The 19,967-nt window shown below is 41.2% G+C and overlaps 1 protein-coding gene and 1 pseudogene across 6 annotated transcripts in view; one reads left to right on the top strand and one right to left on the bottom strand.

Annotated features, from left to right (window-relative positions):
* MAPRE2 (microtubule associated protein RP/EB family member 2) overlaps positions 1–19,967 on the bottom strand; it is a 143,793-nt gene that overhangs the window by 29,688 nt on the left and 94,138 nt on the right. For 5 of the 6 annotated variants that reach the window (XM_037032908.1, XM_037032899.1, XM_037032891.1 and 2 more), the window contains 2 exons: positions 8,635–8,780; positions 5,198–5,411 (listed from right to left, as the gene is read on the bottom strand). In XM_037032908.1, coding sequence (XP_036888803.1) covers positions 5,198–5,411; positions 8,635–8,780 — 360 coding nt within the window. Of the gene's footprint in view, positions 1–5,197; positions 5,412–8,634; positions 8,781–13,241; positions 13,324–19,967 lie in introns of those variants that run through there. The other variant, XM_037032923.1, reaches the window with a different exon arrangement.
* On the top strand, positions 18,414–19,095 carry LOC118980019 (60S ribosomal protein L15-like; annotated as a pseudogene).

Genomic DNA, 19,967 nt, shown 5'->3' with positions numbered 1-19,967 from the left:
GAACTGGTTGATTTTAGTCACAAATTAGAGGAACAAATGAAGGCTAAACTAATTGAAATGAAGAGAAATGCACAGGGAACCAATAGTGATGGAAAGGAAACTGGGACTCAAATCAATGGAATGGACCAGAAGGAAGAAAAAAATGACCAAACAGAAAAGAATGAAGAAAAAAGAATTCAAAAAAACAAGGAGAGGTTTAGTAACCTCCAGAACATCTTTAAACGTTCCAACATCTGAATTACAGGGGTACCAGAAGGGGAAAAGGAACAGTCATGACTGGAAAACTTATTTGAACAAATAATAAAGGAGAACTTCCCCACTCTGGCAAAGGAAATAGACTTCCAGGAAATCCAGGAAGCTCAGAGAGTCCCAAAGAAGTTGAACCCAAGAAGGAACACACCAAGGCACATCATAATTACATTAGCCAAGATTAAAATGAAGGAGAGAATCCTAGAAGCAGCAAGAGATAAGGGGACAGTCACCTACAAAGGAGTACCCATCAGACTGTCAGCGGATTTCTGAGAACTCAGAAAGGGAACTCAGAGCTGACTGTGGGCTTCTGCTGGGGTTGCCTAAGTGGGAGTTTCTACACGTCTTACAGGAGAGTTGGTGGAAAAGTGCTCTAGAGACAAGCAGGAGAGCTGCATTGCTCCCTCTCTGGCCCCTCCTCCACGGGCAGCCCTGCAGCAGGCCAAGAGGGCTGCCCTGCCCAGGCGAGTTCCTAAGGCTTCACCCCCTTACAACCTATCAGCAGCACCAAGACAAAGAAATATGGCCTAAATAAAAGAACAGAGTGGAGCCTCAGAAAGAGAGCTAAATGAGGAGAAGATCGCCAACCTATCTGATGGAGAATTTAAAGCCCTGGTAATCAAAATGCTCACAGAACTGATTGAGCTTGGTTGAAAAATGAAAAAAATGAATGAAGGATACCCAAAGTGAAATAAGGCAGAATGTTCAGGGAACCAACAGTGACAGGAAGGAAACCAGGACTCAAAGCAACAATTTGGAACAAAAGGAAAATATAAACATCCATCCAGATCAAAATGAAGAAACAAGAATTTTAAAAAGTGAAGAGTCTTATAAACCTCTGGGACAACCTGAAATGTTCCAATATCTGAATCATAGGGGCGCCAGAAGGAGAAGAACAATAGCAAGAAATTGAAAACTTATTTGAACAAATAATGAAGGAAAACTTCCCCACTCTGGTGAAGGAAACAGACTTCCAGGAAATCCAGGAAGCTCAGAGAGTCCCAAAGAAGTGGGACCCAAGAAGGAACACACCAAGGCACATCAGAATTACATTAGCCAAGATTAAAATGAAGGAGAGAATCCTAGAAGCAGCAAGAGATAAGGGGACAGTCACCTACAAAGGAGTTCCCATCAGACTGTTAGCTGATTTCTCAAGAGACCTTACAGGCAAGAAGGGGCTGGAAAGAAGTATTCCAAGTCATGAAATCCAGAGACCTACAGCCAAGATTGCTTTATCCAGCAAAACTTTCATTTAGAATGGAAGGACAGATAAAGTGCTTCTCAGATAAGGTCAAGTTAAAGGAGTTCATCATCACCAAGCCCTTATTATATGAAATGTTAAAGGGACTTACCTAAGAAAAAGAAGATAAAAAATATGAACAGTGAAAGGACAGCAAACTTACAGTTATTAACAACCACACCTAAAACAAAAGCAAACCAAGAGGACAGCTAGATCAGGAGTGGAACCATAGAAATGAAGATCACATGGAGGGTTAGCAACAGGAGAGTGGGAGGAGGAGAGAGGGGGAAAGACAGAGTAAGTAGCATAGACAGTAGGTAGAAAATAGACGGGGGGGGGCAAGAATAGTATGGGAAATATAGAATCTAAAGAACTTGTGACACATGGACATAAACTAAAGCCGGGGGAATGGTGGGAGAGGGGGTGTGAAGGGTGGAGGGGAATAAGGGTGGGGGGGAATGAGACAACTGTAATGGCATAATCAATAAAAAGGAAAAGAAGTAGAAAAAAATAAAAAATTAAATGTAAAATATAAAAATAAAAAAATAAAGAGAATCTGAAGAGTTGGAAGGGAACCTTGAGGGCAGCTGAGATGCACGGAGGTATCAGACACTGGAATAAAGAGCTCAGGCTTCTGGGCTCCTCAGTAAGGCTTTGGTAAGTATTTGTGGCTCTTCGTGTACTCTCTGTAGACATCGGTATACTCCTTGCCCCAGTGAGTTATGTTCTGAGAAGCCACATCCCCATGTTTGTTAAAATTATCCAGTGTGTCTAAGCTAAGAAAGAGCAAATAGATGCTAGATATATATCCTAGGAACCCTCTTGTGTGTGTGGAGTGAAGTGCATGGATTTATAGCAGACTTTACAACGCCTATTCTGACTCATAGAAGACATTTTGGCTTTTTATTTTTTTACTATATTCCCGAGAGTTAGATATATTACCTTTAGAAAAATGAGGTCCATACTGTACTTATAGGGCCCTTTCTAGTGTAGCTTTTAAAACAATGTTCTGCATGTAACGTATACCTTGCTGTAATTTTTTCCATAGTTTTACTACCCCACAATGTCCAAGAGTCACGATATACTTTGTTGAAAAGGGTAAGACCGATTTGGATTCTGCAAACACCCTTTCTCCCTGATGAAGGCCAGTGAGGTAAACACGGACGAGGTATCAGGAACCCACGTCTCAGGAATTACTGCCTCCTGGAACATTAAAAACCAAATTTATTTCCTGTTGACATTAATGAATTTCCTGAGCTTTAAGATCTGGAAACAAGTATGTCTCATTCAGGTTCATGGACATTCTTTCTACCAAAATGGCACAAGTGGCTCTGTGGCTTTCGTGAAGACAGATGAGGGGTTCCTAGGAGACAAGGCCCAGGGAGCCTAAGCACAGCTGTTTGAGGGAGTCGAGGGGCTGCTGCCCATTTGAGGACACATCATGGCTGTGGAAGACACATATTCTGAGGCCTGTCCAATTTCACTACTTAAAACTTGAAAAAGTGGCCCCCGAGTTTCAAGTATCATTAACAGCTACAGGAGATGACCTGACGACAAGAAACAACAGCCACCTTCGGTTCTCTCACCTTCCTGCCCTCCCACCACGCCCTCCCACCCAACCCCTAACTCTGCAGAAAACCCACCACTCCTCTTTCCCAGCTCCTGGGCTGATGCAAGTTGCTGACAAAAGTTCAAGGCCATGATAAATTTTTGTTCCCCAAGCATCTTGTGGCTTAATTTTTATCTGACTTCTCAGTACTTTTGCTCAAAAAAAAAAAAAAAAAAAAGATATTCCCTTTCTTCACTATACCTCCACTGATGCCCTTGACCTCATTCTCCCCCTCCACCTTCAGGTTCATGCTCCACAAATTTCCCCTCGTTTTTCCTACGTTCAGTTATTCCTTCTCCATGGACCTTTTTCCCATCTTACACACCTGCTCCCTGTGCTTTGTCCTAAAAGCAAACAAAAACAGATCAAGGACATTACCATTCTCCTTCCAATCGTACTTCCTGAAGCTACTGTCGGCTTTTTACCGACATCAACAAAATGTCTTTATTTTTCTCAGTTTTTTTCCCTGATGAATGTGGTGGAGGTGGAATCTGCTCTTACCGCATCAAGTTCACACTTGTCAGGTCGTGCCCTTGTGAAGTCACTGCAATCTAGGTGCATGCGGTCAGCATTTTACCAGTCCAATTCCCTGAAGGATTATTAATCACCTCCTAGGAGTCAGATTTCTTCGGCCTATTTTCAGGCCTCATCCTATTTGATCTCTCCACAGTTAATATTCGGTACTATTGAGTCCGCTCTCTCTAGAAACATCCTACTGTTCGTCCTCTGGTGCTGAGCTTACCTGGTTTTCCCCCGGTGTTCATCTTTTTCTCAGCTGCCCCCTTTTTTCTCTTGTCTCTTAAATGTATGCATTCCTAAAGGTCTGTGCTCAGTTTATTTCACATACGTTCATTCTCCCCATGGCTTCAAAGCTGGATTTTTATGCGGTCTCAATTTCCTTCCTCTCATTCCTCAACCCACTCCTGGCTGCATCATTCCTTGGAGTGACCTCCACATTTAGAAATCCAGCGGACTCTCCCAGTCCTCACTGCACTGGACTCCTCAGCAGATTTAGATGCCGTTGGCCACTCTGCCCGCTTCCTTCTTCCCCAATATGTCATGCCCTCATTTCCCTCAGTCTTTCTGGCATCTTCCCTGCTCCTATGCAAGCCCTGCCTTTTCTACCCAAACGTTAATGCTCGAGTTCCTCATGGCCCTCACCCCTCCTCACTCAGGGCTCCTTTCCAGCTTCGCCTACATGGATATATGCAAACCCCGCAAGCGTTTACCCCTAGCCTGTACTTCTCTGCATTCTAGACATGCGCATGCACTGTTTAATATTAGCATTGCCATAACTATTTCCGACCCACCCTCACTGGAGGTTGGACAGAAATAAGGAATTTGTATTATTTACAAAATAAAGGTTCCTGGGGGACCCAAACAAATGGTTTCTGAGTATTTTGTTAACTGCCTGGTACCACAACTCAGATTTGTAGTTAACGACCCTAATTTTCAGAGAGCACTTTGCTTGCTGAAGTCTGTTTCTTTGGGCGAGAATGTTTAATGTATTTTAGAAAGGTTTTATCTACAAAAGTTTAAAAAACTTTAAAGTTCTAGGTATGTATCCTCAATGACTTCACTTTTGGCCAAAGCTGGACAAAAATGAGTCTTGCTGAATTTCATCACATAAAAATTGGCATCGATCCTTATAAGAGATAGGATGTAGATTTCATGAATTATCTTTGAAGGGCTATGGATGATTCATACTAGAAAAGCATAAATCCGTCCATATCCTGCTATGCACTGCCAGCAATGAAGCAGTAAAAATATTTCAGTGAAAATGTGAACAGACTTGAAGTTTCTCAGGAAAAAAAATACGAGAAAAATGAAATCTACCCCTAAAGTACTGTATTAACACACGGCTTCAGTGACTTAAAGTGAGTAGCTCGGCCTTTCCAATAGTTAAATCGTGGCTGTTAGACTTATTACAGAGAGGCCACCGCGAGGAAGATGAACGTGCTCAAACAGACAACAGTAAAAAGTGTCCAGAGGCATCCAGATGCTGACCGCTGGGAAGAATCAACTAGACGCAGCCACGCGCAGGAGGGCCCAAGCCATTTTCTAAAATGAAAGTGACCCTGCTGTCACCGCTACTGCACCTGCTGTGGGGGAGTTGGCATGGTGGGACTTCTTTGGCAGGTTGAAGATCTGCTCGCCAGGGTCGGGGGGAGGGATTGCATCTTGCCCTTGTCGTGCTTCTACGGGATCGTACTCCTTCCCATCGTAGTTGGCGTCGTAGAACTTCTTAAACCACTGAATGAAGTCCAGGTTGTCCTGGAAACGCCCTTTCACTAGCTTCTCCACTGGAATCACCTGCAATACAAAATCGCCGTGTAAGTTGCCAGCACAGGGTTTGTCAGGATGTAATATGACCGAAGTGGCCCCTTAGATACAACCCTCTTCTACGTGCCTGCAATTCACAACTACTGGTCTCTCCCCCAGCTTCTTAGCCAGCTGTATTCGAGAATTCATATAATTTTTCATCATATTAAAAAAATACACTGAGATCTTGTAGTTGGTTCTCTGGAATACTTAGTAATTCTCAGCAACTAGACAAAACAAGGAATACCCTTAGCTGTCAAGAAGGGCTGGTTCTCTTTATAGTATGTTTCTTGCCAAAGCATTGCGCCCCAAAACATGGGCCTGGGATGTTGTGCTGCTACAAGATGGATGAGTGTTCCTTATTTCTTTATAGAACTAGGTCCAGTTGTGTTAGAATAAACTCTTAAAAGGATTATAGCTAAAGAGAGTGTGAGTGAGTAAGACTCAAATCAATGCAAATAGATACCAATCTAATGGTTCAAAGTGAGCTTTCGCACAGCTTATTAGCAATGTAGAGAGAAAGGCACCCAAACAACCAACCACACAATAAAGAAGGGCCCAGTAATCCCTGGGGTGCCTAGGAGCTAAAGTGCATTGGGAATGCAGAGGGACAGAAATGGAGGCTGACTGGGGCAGTCATGGAAGGCACTCTGGAGGAGGAGGAGCACAGCATTCACCTCAACTTCTGAGTCGAGTCTCAGCTTTTTCCTTCCTATTGGCAACTTAAAAAGCCAATCAATATTCCCCCCAGGAGTCTCACAGGAACCTTCATTTTATCTCAGAAAAATATGTGTGCAACTGCTTAGCTTTATAAAATTCAGTGGGTGGCGGCTGATTTTGAGGGAAAATGAAAAGGTGCCTCGCTATCCAAACCGCACCATTACTGATTCTTACTTTCTCAAACTTGGGCTGGAATACTAGTTGAATGTGAGCCATGAGAGTTATAAAAGCTAGGGAGTGAGTCAAACTGTGTATATACGAGTGTGAGTGTGTGTGAGATTCAGCCAGAAACCCAGTGCTGAAAGAAAGCAGCTTCATTGAGTAATGTAATGAATGGGAATTGTACACATCAAATTTTCAGCAAGACTCTACCACCTCAGAAGATATACACCATGGGTATCCTGAGATGGATCATTAGGGCCACTTTAAAAAAAGTACAAAGACATTGAATACCAATGACAACTTGAAAGAAAAAAAGTAACTGAAGTATTTTAGGTCACCCATTAAAGTAAATTATTAGCAATCAATTTTTTTCAAAAATGATTTTTATGTCCTTAAAGCCAAAACTAATTCAAGTACAGAGAAAAATACAGAGAAGCAAACTTTTGGAGGAGACCACCTTTTTCAAGATGACTCTTCCAGTAAGGGAGATTCAAGTGCTGGTATCTTTTTCCCTTTTACTCCTCTCCCATTTCAGGGAGGTCTGCCCAATGCAAGAACTTCCACACATGCATCTGATTGGCTTTTCATTGTGCTGTTAAATATTCTCCTGTCTTCCGATTTATAGGTCTTGGTTATGCTGATATTATTTAAGAAAGTGCCTTCTTAGAGCATAATGCCATTTAATTGACATGCTATATATTTTCATGCCTGCCAAACATGAAAATTTATAAAGAGATTTAGATGCTATTGCTTCATTAGCCATTCAAAGTAGACACTTAACTTCTGTTCACTTAAGCTTATATTCCCTATCAAAATGAACATTCCGGGCGTAAGCTCAAAACCTGAGTTTGCAAGTGAATCTTTGCACAGAAGCTTCCCGTATGCTGTCAGGCTATGACAAACACAAGCAGGGACTACTGTCTCTTGTCTCTTGTCTCCAAAGACCTTGGGGTAGAGTCACAGCATTTTAAGCTAGAGAGGCCAACGCAGGCCGTCAAGGCCAACCTCCCTCCACTACCAGCACTTTATCTTCGATGCTCCTAACAATGGCTCATCCACTGGGCATGTGGTACTTCTAGAGAGACGCGGAGCCCCTAATGTGTTACTTAGCATGTTCCATCAACACACCTATAGAAGGTGCTTATCTTCTTTTCGGGCTAGAAGCATGGATTGAAAAACGAAGGAAAAGGCTTAAGGGACGCTGCTAGTAAGTAAGGGGAACTCGTACTCTCTGGTTCTGAAGGAGCAAACTGGAAATGAAAATGAAGTTGAAAAGAATTCAAAAGGTTAAGATGTTAAAGAGAATATTTTTTTGAAATACAAATTCTGAGAAAATGAGAAACCAGTGTTTTAATAAAATTTTGATAAGAATGCTTTGATTTAGAAAGGGATAAACTGCATTCAATTAAAATATACAGTTTCCCAAACTTTTTTCCTTTATGTAACCTCTATCTCTTAATAACTTAAGAGTTTATTTTTTTTAATTTCCAAAGTATATTTATTGCTATTATCTATGCAAAGAAAAGTTTTCCATTTCTCCCCTGCTGGTTTATTTCTTTGCCCTTATTCAAAATTATTTCTTCCCAAGCCTATTTCCTCCATAAGATATTCTAAAGAAATAATATGAATTGAATATGTACACAAAGAGCAAGAAACAGGCAGACTGTGGACTTCTGCAACAGTCCTTTATCCAGGTGGGGGTGGGGGAGGGGGATGCCCGGCTAACTCCATTTGCATCACTCTAGGACAAAATTATAAAATCCAAAGGAGAAAAAAGGGCAATTTATGGACACTAACTGAGAATCTGAGTATTAACTATGCTAGACATTTTCACGTACATTCCCTCACTTTAATTTCCTATAACTATAGGGAAGGGGTTTTAGTCCTATTTTTCAGATGGGTAAACTGAGACTCAGAATGTAAATAACTGGCTCAACCCATGGAGCTGGGATTGAAGCCTACATTGCTTCCACTGTAAGCTGCGTGTTTCTCCAAAGCAACACAATACACAAAGAACCCCAGGGACATCTGGCAAACACAAAAATTTGTTATTTGCAATGCTAAAATAGAGTAACAACATTTTAACATTTGTAAATCCTGTTAGGGTTTTTAGTCTAATGGCTAGAAATTCAGAAATCTTGTTAAATAAAGACTTCACACAACTGTAGGAAGTTAGGGTTTGATGCCTTATGCTAGGTACAAACCCTCAACCTACTGCTGAGATATCAAGATATATCCCACCATTGGTATTTTTTTGTTTTTACATTTCCACACAAGAAAAATTTTGAGAAGAGAAAAACGCATTTTATGGAGGTACAAGTTAGTCTCCTACCTTATCAACATTCATTCGCTTAAATGACGCTTGCAGAAGTTTAAAGTTGTGAATATACTCATGCTCCAATTTTGCTTGAAATTTTACTTTCTTCAAACTAATGCAGCCTGGAAAGAGCATGTCCATGAATTGGCAATAGGCCGCTCCTGGAAAGAGACAAGAAAAGTGCAGGAGTGAGTCTTCACTGCCCCCTGTACCACTGAGGGCTGCTTGGCAGGAAGGAGCTGTCACCACGCAGGGCCCTCCTGGCCACGTGTGCCCCTCTCTGCACCCGTCACATCCTCACCCCACCCCCCAGGTCTGGGCATGAAGAGAAGGGCCGTGCCTCAGTTTATCTCCTGCTGCTTCCCCATCCCTAAGCACCGTGGGGTCGACACAGTGCTCACCACAAAGTCACCAGATGCCACGAACAATGAACACAGCCCCGCATGGTAATGCCAAGGAAATTGGGGTTAAAACAACTCTTCTTAGCTTCTGCCAGAAAAAAGGAACCGATTTTTTCTTTCATCTAGCTCCAAGTTATCAAAATATATCAATGTAAGGCAAAAATAGCAGAAATTTAAACGTGAGGAAAGTACTCAGGTTCTCGTGAAATGAGTAGCTCAAAAAACACCCACATGCCCAAGCTGTTCTACATCCACTTTATAAAATGGCTTAGGTGAAACTGCAACGAAGCCGTCTAATACCAAAAACAGTCGTATACCAATTTAATCCCAGTCCAGAGCAACAGGGTTCCCGTGTTAACATGAAGGATGGAGACTCTGAAACCTGCTGCAGTGCAGAGTCATGCTGTTTATGACTGAGGAATAAAAATAACAGAAACATTCAATGAGTCCCCCGAGGAAATACATTACACAAAAGGGCTTATTAGGCAGTCTTTGATTTTTTTTATGAAGAACTCTAGATTTTGATAATTTCAACTAGAAAATTCTTGCCAGATTATGTTTACTGGTCCATGTCTTCTTTATAGTGAAGTCTGAAGGCATTCAGAAAAAGAAAGTCAAAGACAGAATGATTACTTTTCTTCTACACGGAGGAAAAGCAGTCGAGGGTGGCCATTTCTGGGCTCTCTCTTTCCTTCTTTGCTTCTCCAGATCTCTGAGTCTGCTTCTGCAAGGCACCCGTAATAGTGCATCTGGAACATGAAGGGCTCCTTTCATCCTCTGGTACTGAAGTCTCTGCGAGAAGCCTTTCATTCCATTGGGGTGACTCACCTCAACACACGAAGAACCCCTAGGCCTCGTGTGTCAAACGGACATGAAGCATCCTATATTGAGACAGGAATCCAAGATAAGCAGGGACAAGAAATCAGGGCTAGTGTAAGGGCTGCTAGACCAGGAAATGATACGGCAACTTGTTTGGAGATAAGAGCATAAAGTGATGAAATACAGGCTGAAATAAGTATGTCCTGCAGAATCTTTACATCTATGATCTTTCCCCTTAGATGCCAGTACCCTAAATACTAACTGGCCCATCTCTAGTCCAGCAGATGCATTCTTTAAAAAAAAAAAAAATCAGAGGAGGTAAGAGAAACATCATGATTTTGGGTGTGTGTGTGTATGTGTTTTTTTAAATCCTTTATTTATTTTTAGAGAGAGGGGAAGGGAAGGAGAAAGAGTGGGAGAGAAACATCAGTGTGCGGTTGCCTCTCATGTGCCCCCTACTGGGGACCTGGCCTGTAAGCAAGGTAATGTGCCCTGACTAGGAATCAAACCAGCGACCCTTTGCTTCACAGGCCTGTGCTCAATCCACTGAGCTACACCAGCCAGGGCTTGGGTGTGTTCTTGTAGTCATCAACTACTCAGGTCTTCCTCTTGAAATGCCACCAGATGGAGTACATTCCAATCACTACTTGAACATTACTTTCAGAGAAATGGGGGTGTCTAACTCCAAAAGTCTCATTATCTGCTTTTTTCAAGAGTTATTTTCACTTTTTACCTTGGCTGGCGTGACACAGTGGATTGAGTGCTGGCCTGCAAACCAAAGGGTTACCAATTTGATTCCCACATGCCTGGGACACATGCCTGGGTTGTGGGCCACGTTCCCAGTTGGGGGCACATGAGAGACAACCACACATTTACATTTCTCTCCTTTCCTTCCTCTCTAAAATTAAGTAGAATCTAAAAAAAAAAGGTTATTTTCACTTTTGCAGAGTTTAGCCTAAAATTTACCTATGGAGAGCCAGGTATCTTTGTATTCTTACTTTCAAAATTTAAAAATAGCTCTCGAAAAACAACAACAGACTTCAACAGAGTGGCGGTGGGAAGCAGGGAGGGGGTGAGGGGAAGGGAGGAGAAAGGCACACTCGTCTCCAGTCATTATCCAGAGAAAAATCATTGTTTATGTTCTGGTATGTACTTTTTTAAAATTTAACAGACCATGATTCCCTTTATGAATCATATAATATTCTCTACTGACATTTTTAATGGCTTTCTGATTTTTATATCATGCTTAGCAATTTCCCAAACCAAGATTACATAAATATTCACGTGTATTTTCTTCAAATGCTTTTATGGTCTCAAGCTTCACATTTACATTCACATTCTGAATCCATGTGGAATTTATTTTGGTCTATGATATATACAGGATGGTTCTAATTTTAGTGATTCCAAATGTTAGTGGAAGTCTGTCATTTTTGGCTCTCCGGCATTTGCATAGCTTCGTACTTGAGTTGACGCTATAGCGCCCTATGTCCCACCATGGTAGCAAAAGTGGGCAGACATCCCTGCCCCCCATCCTCCAGCAGTGAAAATGGAAGCCATGACTCAGGTTCTGCATTTGAATGCTTGCTTGGTACCTGGGTCTTGACGGAATGACAAAAACATGTGGGGACCATTAGAATGTGGTCACGGAGGCAATGGTGGCTTCTGGAGTACTGAAACAGCGACAGTGGCCCTGTGGCCTCCTAACCATCCTAGTCCAGTGGCACAAGGCAGGCGGCTGTCCTCATGCCACTAACACATGGTCTCAATTACTCTAGCTTTGTAGTCAGTTTTGAAATCAAAGGTAGAAGTCCTCTAACTTTGTTCTTCCTTTTCAAGACTGTCTCAGTTCTTCCAGGTCTCTTGTGTCTCTGTATTAATCTTAGAATCAGTTGATCCATTTTTGTAAAAAAGAAGCTGATATTTTAATAGGAGTCAAATTAAAAGCTAGAGATTAATTTGAGGAATATTGTGATCTTAACAATATTAAGTCTTCCAATCCATGAACATGGGCTATCTTTCCACTTATTTCTTTTTTAAAAAAGATTTTATTTATTTTCGAGAGGGGAAGGGAAGAAGAGAGAGAGAGAGAGAGACATCAATGTGTAGTTGCCTCTCATGCACCCCCTACTGGGGACTTGGCCTACAATCTAGGCATGTGCCCTGACTGGGAACCAGCGACCCTTTGGTTTGCAGGCTGGCACTCAATCAACTGAGCCACACCAGCCAGGGCCCACTTATTTAATTTCTTTCAAGGATGTTTTAAAGTTTCCAATATATATGTCTCATTCTTTGTTAATGATTACTATTTTGTTCTCTTTAATGCTATGGTAAGAAGAATTGTAGTCTTCATTTTGAGATTGTTTACTGGTAATATATAGAAACAATTTTGAGATATATATCTTGTATCCTGCAACCCTGCTTAACTCATTTATTAGTTACAACAATTTTTTTCTATGTATAAGGTCATGACAAACACTGCTACTTCTTCCTTTCCAAATTGAACGCCTCTTATTTCTTCCTCTTGTCCAATCACCCTGGCTAGAACCTGTAGTACAATATTGAATAAAAGTGCCGAGAGTGGATACTCTTGTCTTATTCCTGGTCTTAGGGGGAAATTATTTAGTTTTTCACTGACTAGTATGACATTGGCTGTGGATTTTTCACAGACAGCATTACTAGACTGAGGAAGTTCCTTTCTATTCCTAGTTTGCTTAGTGTCATCATGAAAGGGCATTTACTTTTGCTAAATGCTTTTTCTGCATCTACTGAGATTATCATGTGGCTCTTGCCCTTTATTCTATTAATACAGTGTATTATATTGGTTGCTTTTCATACATTAAACCAACCTTGCATTAATTATAGTTGATCATGGTGTATAATCCTTTTTGTTTCTAGGTTTATTCTGCTGGTATTTTCTTGAGGATTTTTGTGTCTGTATTCATAAGAGGTGTTGGTCTGTCATTTTCCTATATCCTTATTTTGTCTTGGTATCAGGGGGTTACTATTCTCATAGAATGAGTTGGAAAGTTTCTCTTATTTTTTAGAAAAGTTTGTGGAGGATTGGTGTTAACTTTTCTTTAAACACTTGATAGAATTCTATCAAATGAATCACATACCAGATCATAGTATGTGACATGATCTTTTAGGTACAACATCAAATCATATTTTCTAGAGTCAAAGGAGCCCTTGATCTTTCAGAAATATTTTACTGGACTGTGAGAGCTTGCTGAGGATTTGTTGCTATTGCCTCTGGGTATGTCCATTTGAGCAGTTTCAGCTTCTGGTTCCCCAGATTGCTAATGCTTAAGAGACACCATGAAAAGGATACCTTGAAGTTAATGTTGCCACTAAGAACATTACCAAGGGTTCTTGTTGGGGTGGGAAACCACATTAAGGCATCACCTGAACAAGGCTGTTGGATTCTGGTTCTGGTGTAATTTCGACCCTGTATTTGTACTCTGGACCACATCTCCTGTCACCTCTCACTGATGTCGCTCCTACAACTACTCTCACTCTCTCTTACAATGTCGTTTGTTTAAATCTGTATGGAGTATTCTCACAAACATACTCTGATATCATCTCCCTTTGTCAAAATAAAATATTAAAAGCCTTCCTAATTCCACATCATTCTTTAGTAACGTACTGTGTCTCCTCTTATACCCAGCAAACCTTGACAAAACTGGCCCTATTTCCCTGGTTCCACCTACCACTCAAACCAATTCATTCACCCTCAATAGCTTCTCTGTTATCACACCTGACAATCACTTTTCTTTCCTCATCCAACTTGGCCTCTGAATATTTGGCCATGTTACCCATTCCCTCCTTCTTGAAATTCTATATTATCGTTCTTCATCAGACAAGCAGTAATTGCCATTGTCCTGGAAGTCTTGCCAGCCACAAATTAGGATGTTCCTCACTGGCAGGCGTCAGATTTTGGGTCCTTTCATTAATCTTGCAAAAATGTGACCTACATTTTGCATTGATCTCACTTTCATCACATTATGCTGAGGCTACCATTATTCAGAACACGCCTCCTTGCTAAGGATACTACTGGGGATTCCTATAAAACTACTAAGAAATCCTAACCCCTTCCCTGGCCTCCAGTCCTCGGTCTACCTCTCCCTTGCCTAATTTCCCTTCGGGAGCTTTCACAAGGCCTTTCTTGTTTTTCCTAGAATGCTCCAGGTCTGTTCCTGCCTCAGGCTGTTTCCCCCTGGAACTCCACATTCTCTCTGCCATTCAGATCAAGGCTTAGATGTCACCTCAGAGAGGCCCTCCCTTACCTTGCCATCTGAAGTGACTCTCCAGCCACTTTTTATCACTTCATTCTGTTTTATGTATGGTATTTTAATGTTAATTCATATGTTGATGTTTGGTTTAGCCTCCCTCACTGGAATGCAGGTTTCGAGACAGCCTGTACCTTATTTCTCCTGGTCCCCCCTTTATCTGAGCCTTTAATAGTGTCTGGCACAACATGGGCTTCAGTAAATATCAGGTTAATGAATGAAGGCCTACCGGGAAGAGCAGATAAACCACAAAGACTAGCAAATAATAAAATTCTAATGTTACCAAAGTTCTGAATAATAAGTATTAATTGAAGACTTGCTATATATTCTTTTAAGAAGTGATAGGGTATAAATATTTAAAAACAACCAAAAATATAACCCACCCAAAACAAGAACCACTCTGGAAACCAAGTCTGCAGAAAAGTAAAAGATAAACTTCAAAGGGTGGAACATAACATATTCAGGTAGAAGCGATTCAAATTGTACAATGTTGTGCTCACCAAGAGATTAATTATGATCTGCTATGTTGTGAGCCCATAAGCTCAAAGTGCTACTACAGTTATGAAGACCAACCAAATGCTGGAAATGACTGTGAAATAAATACAAAAAAGGAAAATATTCTGTCTTTGCACCATGCCATGCTATGCCTGCGCCTATAGTCCTAAGAATGATTTCGGCTGCTATACAACACCAGCGACATGATGGAGCTGGAAAGTTTGGGGACGGGAATCCGAAACGAACAGACAGGGGCACTGTGTGAAGGCAGAACTCTAAAATGAACATCCATCCTCAAACGATTTGGGGATTTATGATTTAAGTCTATGAACTCATGAAAAGCAGGAGACAATCTCATTTTTACCAGCTCTTGGGACTTCAAAAGAATACTATTGGAATAAGTGAGCATTTTTAAAAGGAAATGTTCATGTAACAAAAAAGAAATATTAGTAATAATAAACTTATGGAATACATTATGCCAAGAGATACAAGAAATGAAAACGATCTTGTGTGAAATCAGTGAAAGCTTTCGTATCTATTTTAGCATTCTGAACCCTGGAGAGGTAAGTGTTATTTATTATTCCCCTATTTTACAGATTTGGGAATGGGACTCAGCTAAATACATAACAGAAGTGGGATTTAAACGCTGATCTAAACTTCAGTTTTTAAGAAATTTCCCTTCTCTATGAATTTTCAAGCTTATTATTTCTTAGAAGTAGCAAAGTTTTAAAGTTGAAACTTTTTTCTAGATTATAAGGAGTTACAAAGGAAACTGCAAAAGAATCTCCGAACCTTTCGCACTGGTGTCAGGGGCACTGGCTTTTTCTTTCCATTCTGCAGTAGCACCTTAGGCTGGATGCACAGATTGTTCACCTGTTCCAACGTTGTGACTGCATATACCTTTAAGAACTTCGTTTTACATATATATATAATGTGTGTGTATATATAAAATAAGCATTTCATCTCTTCCCTCCCTCCCTCTTCCCCTGTAGAGATTTACACATATACATATATATATACACACACACACACATACACATATAAATATAATTGCTATCAACATCTCATAGCCCTTTTCCAGAAATGTGACATAATCTTTGGAGAGGGCATCGAGGTGTATCAGGTTCTGCCACAAACAGCTACTCGAATGGCCCCTCTGAATTTTATACAGAAATGCCTATATCACTGAAGGATCTAGTTACAACTTCCCACAATCTTGTTTGCTATTGACGAAGAGTTGGAAGAAAAGAATGATGATCTTAATGTACTGGACACAGCTATGCAGTTATATCTTTCATTACAGGAATCCCTATAGGTAAATAATTTGTAAAAAATCCATCCTCTCCATATAATAATATCAGTGAGGACACCAGTGAGGGGCAGGAAGAACAGAGAACCGGACCATTTTGCTCTGTGGACCTAAGCCTTAGTCATCCTGACGGAACCGTGACATGTCATCATACCCTTTGGAGCCAAGAGTACTTCTGTCTGCAGAACGTCAGGTCTGGAGAGATCTCTGAGCTCTAAAATTAGATGCTTCTCTAATCCGCAGTCTGTTACCAATTCCTCTTTTAAGGGATACTCGATATTTCTGCTAATTTGGAGATAATGCTTCATCTTCACATGACTAAGTCTTCTGCCAGTGCTCTTGCTCCCAGCCATGACCAGCTCTTGTCCTCGCTGCTGTGAGAGCGTGAGTGCACAGCTGCACTCAGACAGACTCCCTGGGGCAGCCACCTGCTCGCGCCCTTTGCAGACTACAGGCCTGGACGTCCTGTCTTCCACGTACTCCTCTCTAAGCTCTTGACAGTTATACACTCAGTGGTGTAACCATAGTTTCTGCCATCTTCAGTAGTTTACTAAGAGGTAACCTTCATTTTGGAAATATCTTTCACACCAGAATTTAATTGAATATTAAATAGCTTTCATATTCATCACAAGATCATTTCGGCTCTATCTGTACTTCCAGCCCTGTCTTTCCTTGAACTGACTTTGCTACAGAAATGCATCTGTCGCCACGGCGCTCCGCGCCTCCTGTGGAAGGCCACACTCACCCCCTTTGGGATCAGCACTTCCTAACAGGCAAAGGGAGGCTGCAAAGCAGCTGGTTACCTGTTTCCAACACATCAGCAGAAATCTCTTTACCTACACAAACACAAGGCTTGAGGAGCTGCATGGCATTTGTGAAGTAATGCTTTGAAACATTAATATTTTAAAGGAACTTAAAATCCCAAAGTTCAGCAGCAGTTTTCTAATCCAACAAAAATAAGATAAAAGTAGTGGCTTGGTGTTATTTTTATAGGCATCTTTCACATTCTTGGCCCGAACAGCAGCTTAAGAGCTTCAGTTACCACAGTATCATTCAGCTCTGTTCAAGTGAACTCAGGAGACTGTCTTGCTTCACCTGCCCTGAGTCACAAAAGCAAAAAGAAAGATCCAGAGTTTAGAAATCTGGTTTCCACTGAGCTAGGTCCCTGCAATCCCCATGGTCCTCGCTGAGCTTCCGGCTTCTTCCACCCTGCTTGGAGTTATGTCAGAAACTTTTAATTCATATTTTAAGTAAGTCCCAAAGACAAGCAGATTTCAAACTGATGCCAGGAAGAGGAGAAAGTGTAACAGCCAGCAGGAGGATTGCAACTCCTGCTGGCACAGACAGAGAAGGCCTCTGTGAGCTGTGCTGAGCGCGGAAAGGCGCCCCTTCTCCACACACAGGGTCAGCTGTCAAAGGGCATTCCCATCTCCTTTCACAGAAAAAGAAATAAGCCAGCAGTCGTTTTCCAGGGAGATGAATTTTTCAGAGTATTGGCAAATGCATTAAAAGGCCTTGTCACATTGCACGGAGGGCCTTCATCTGGCCCGTGCCCTCTGGTCCTCACTAATTCACAGGATGTGAAACCTTTGTAAGGATCTTTTAAGGCTGCAGCAAATGGTAGTTACAGGTACCAACGCCCTCTGTTCACAGCCTGACTTCAAGAACCAAGAACACTTTTTAGAAAGTAATGTTGCCTTTCAATCACATTTTTATTAAGAAACTTGCAGAATAATGTTAAAAGTGAGACCTGCCGTAGAGAAAATTGATCAGACATTAAGATCAATGTGCTGAGTTAATTTAAAAGTGCTTCTTCATAAAAAAATCATGAAAGAATGAAGAATATTTCCCCTTATCTTTCAAAAAGAAATTTCAACACCGTAAAGACCTGCATACCAATGGCCCTTGATTAAGATTTAGGTATCAATATTTTTATTAAAAAGTAAATTTTAGAGAAACAGCTAGATTATAACAAATAAAGATGAACAGTACTCAGAGGAGAGCTGATACATTAAGAGTGGTATTTGTAAAAATAGTTTTTGTAGAAATTAACTATAACTTTCTGAGTTGAAAAAGTACAACGTAGAGAATGTTGAAGTATAAATGTACTATTTATAATTATTCTACCCAACACAATCATAATCACCCTTGTAACCTGTTATCTTGCATTTTAATGCTTTAGGAAAAAAGCACAAAACTACCAATCTGCCTGTAGATACAAGAAAAGATTCGGCCAATGGAAGAAATAAAGAAATGGCAAGTGATGAATTATCTTGTTGGTCTGGAAGACTTCTTTCCATTTACTAATTCATGACCGAATGCCAGTTATCACTTGTTTCACTTCTAGTTTCTAACACCAGTGATTTCCTTCATTCAGGGTAGTGTACTCATCAAATATGGCTTCTACATAAGAATCGAGAATGAAAGAAACAGGGGAGAAAGGTTCTTCCTTTCCATCTGGCTGCAGCCAGCAGACAAGTCAAGATGGGTGCTTACATGTACACCCAGGAGCTATGGGGGAGGAAGCAGTCCGATGTGATGCGCTTCCTTCTCGGTGCACTGCTGGTGGTACCTCTAGCCTTCTGCATCCCACAGGGTTAGGGTTAGGGTTAGAGTTAGGACCAGGCCCGATAAAGTGTGCAGGCTGGGATACAAGGCCCAGCAAGGTTATGTCATAAATCAGATATATGTGCACCGTGGTGGCCGCAAATGCCCTGTTCCCAAGGGTGCGACTGATGGCAAGCCTGTCATCACGGGGTTAACCAGCTGAAGTTTGCCTGACGCCTTCAGCCTGTTGCAGAGGAGCGAGCCAGGAGCCACTGTGGGGCTCTGAGAGCCCTGAATTCTTACTGGGTTGGTGGAGATTCCACATACAAATTCTTCGAGGTTATCCTCATTGATCATTCCATAGGCTATCAGAAGGAATCCTGACACCCAATGGATCACCAAACCGGTCCACAAGCTCAAGGAGATGCAAGGGCTGCCGTCTGCAGGCCACTAGAGCTGTGGCCTCAGAAAGGGCCACAAGCTTCACCACACTGTTGGTGGTTCTCGCTGTGCGGCTTGGAGAAGGTGCGATACTCTCCCAGCTCCACTAATACATGACATGTTTATAAAATTCTTACCTAAAATACAATTTAGGACAGTCAAAAAAAAAAAAGAATGAAGGAAACAGGACAGGCACTTGGAGGACAGGTGGGAACAATGTACAGGACAAATGTCACTGGCTTCCAGGGAGTCTGATAACTGCAACTGGCAGAGAGATGTCCCAAAGGCTGAAGTCTGAGAACAGGACTACACTGGAATTTGGCATTCCAGAGAGAGAAGAAAAGGAGGCACAAAAGGTCTTTATTACAAATGAAAAACAAGTTAGAAAGGTTCACATGAAACCTGTTCTGAAAGGGTCAGTTTTCTTATTAGGGTAATCACAATAGAAAGTTCTAGAAAGCTGTAATATCAGGAGATATACTTTCTCTGTGTGCACGCACGTATTTTCATACAGCTGTTTGTATTACCCCCTCTACTTTAATAGACAAAGATTTGGGGAGAAGTGTTGAAATTACATGATTAACTATGTAAGAAGGAAAATTTAAATTCAGAAAAGTTGGAGGAGGAGACAAGAATCTGAAAAGACAAGAGATTTCCTCTCTAATTTTTGTAGTTATAGATCACCGCTAAAGAAATGCCGATCTAGAGGTCTTTTAGAAAGAGGTTACTGTATTCATCTATGAAAAACCAATAAACCAACACATATTTATTGAGGAATATGAGTTCAGTCTTAACCCAGGAATTTAGCTTTGAGACCAGAGAAACACACATGGAAAAATCAACAGAAGTACAAAACAACTCTAAGTGCTAAACTATATGGCAAAGACACACAAACACTAAAGGAGTTCAAACATTCTGCCTAATAATAACCCAAGAAACAGTTAAGTAATATCACTGAACAGAGAGAGTCAGGTAAACCCTGCACGGTTATTTCCAGTCTTCAAGGAGCTTAACCTCTCATGTTGCGGTCACTCAATGACTGTAGACTGC

Source organism: Sturnira hondurensis, unplaced genomic scaffold, assembly GCF_014824575.4.
Source record: "Sturnira hondurensis isolate 20B ecotype Veracruz unplaced genomic scaffold, ASM1482457v3 Scaffold0001872, whole genome shotgun sequence".
NCBI classification, from domain to species: domain Eukaryota; kingdom Metazoa; phylum Chordata; class Mammalia; order Chiroptera; family Phyllostomidae; genus Sturnira; species Sturnira hondurensis.
The sequence above is the reverse complement of the archived record's forward strand: the minus strand, read 5'-3'. Positions and strand labels throughout refer to the sequence as shown.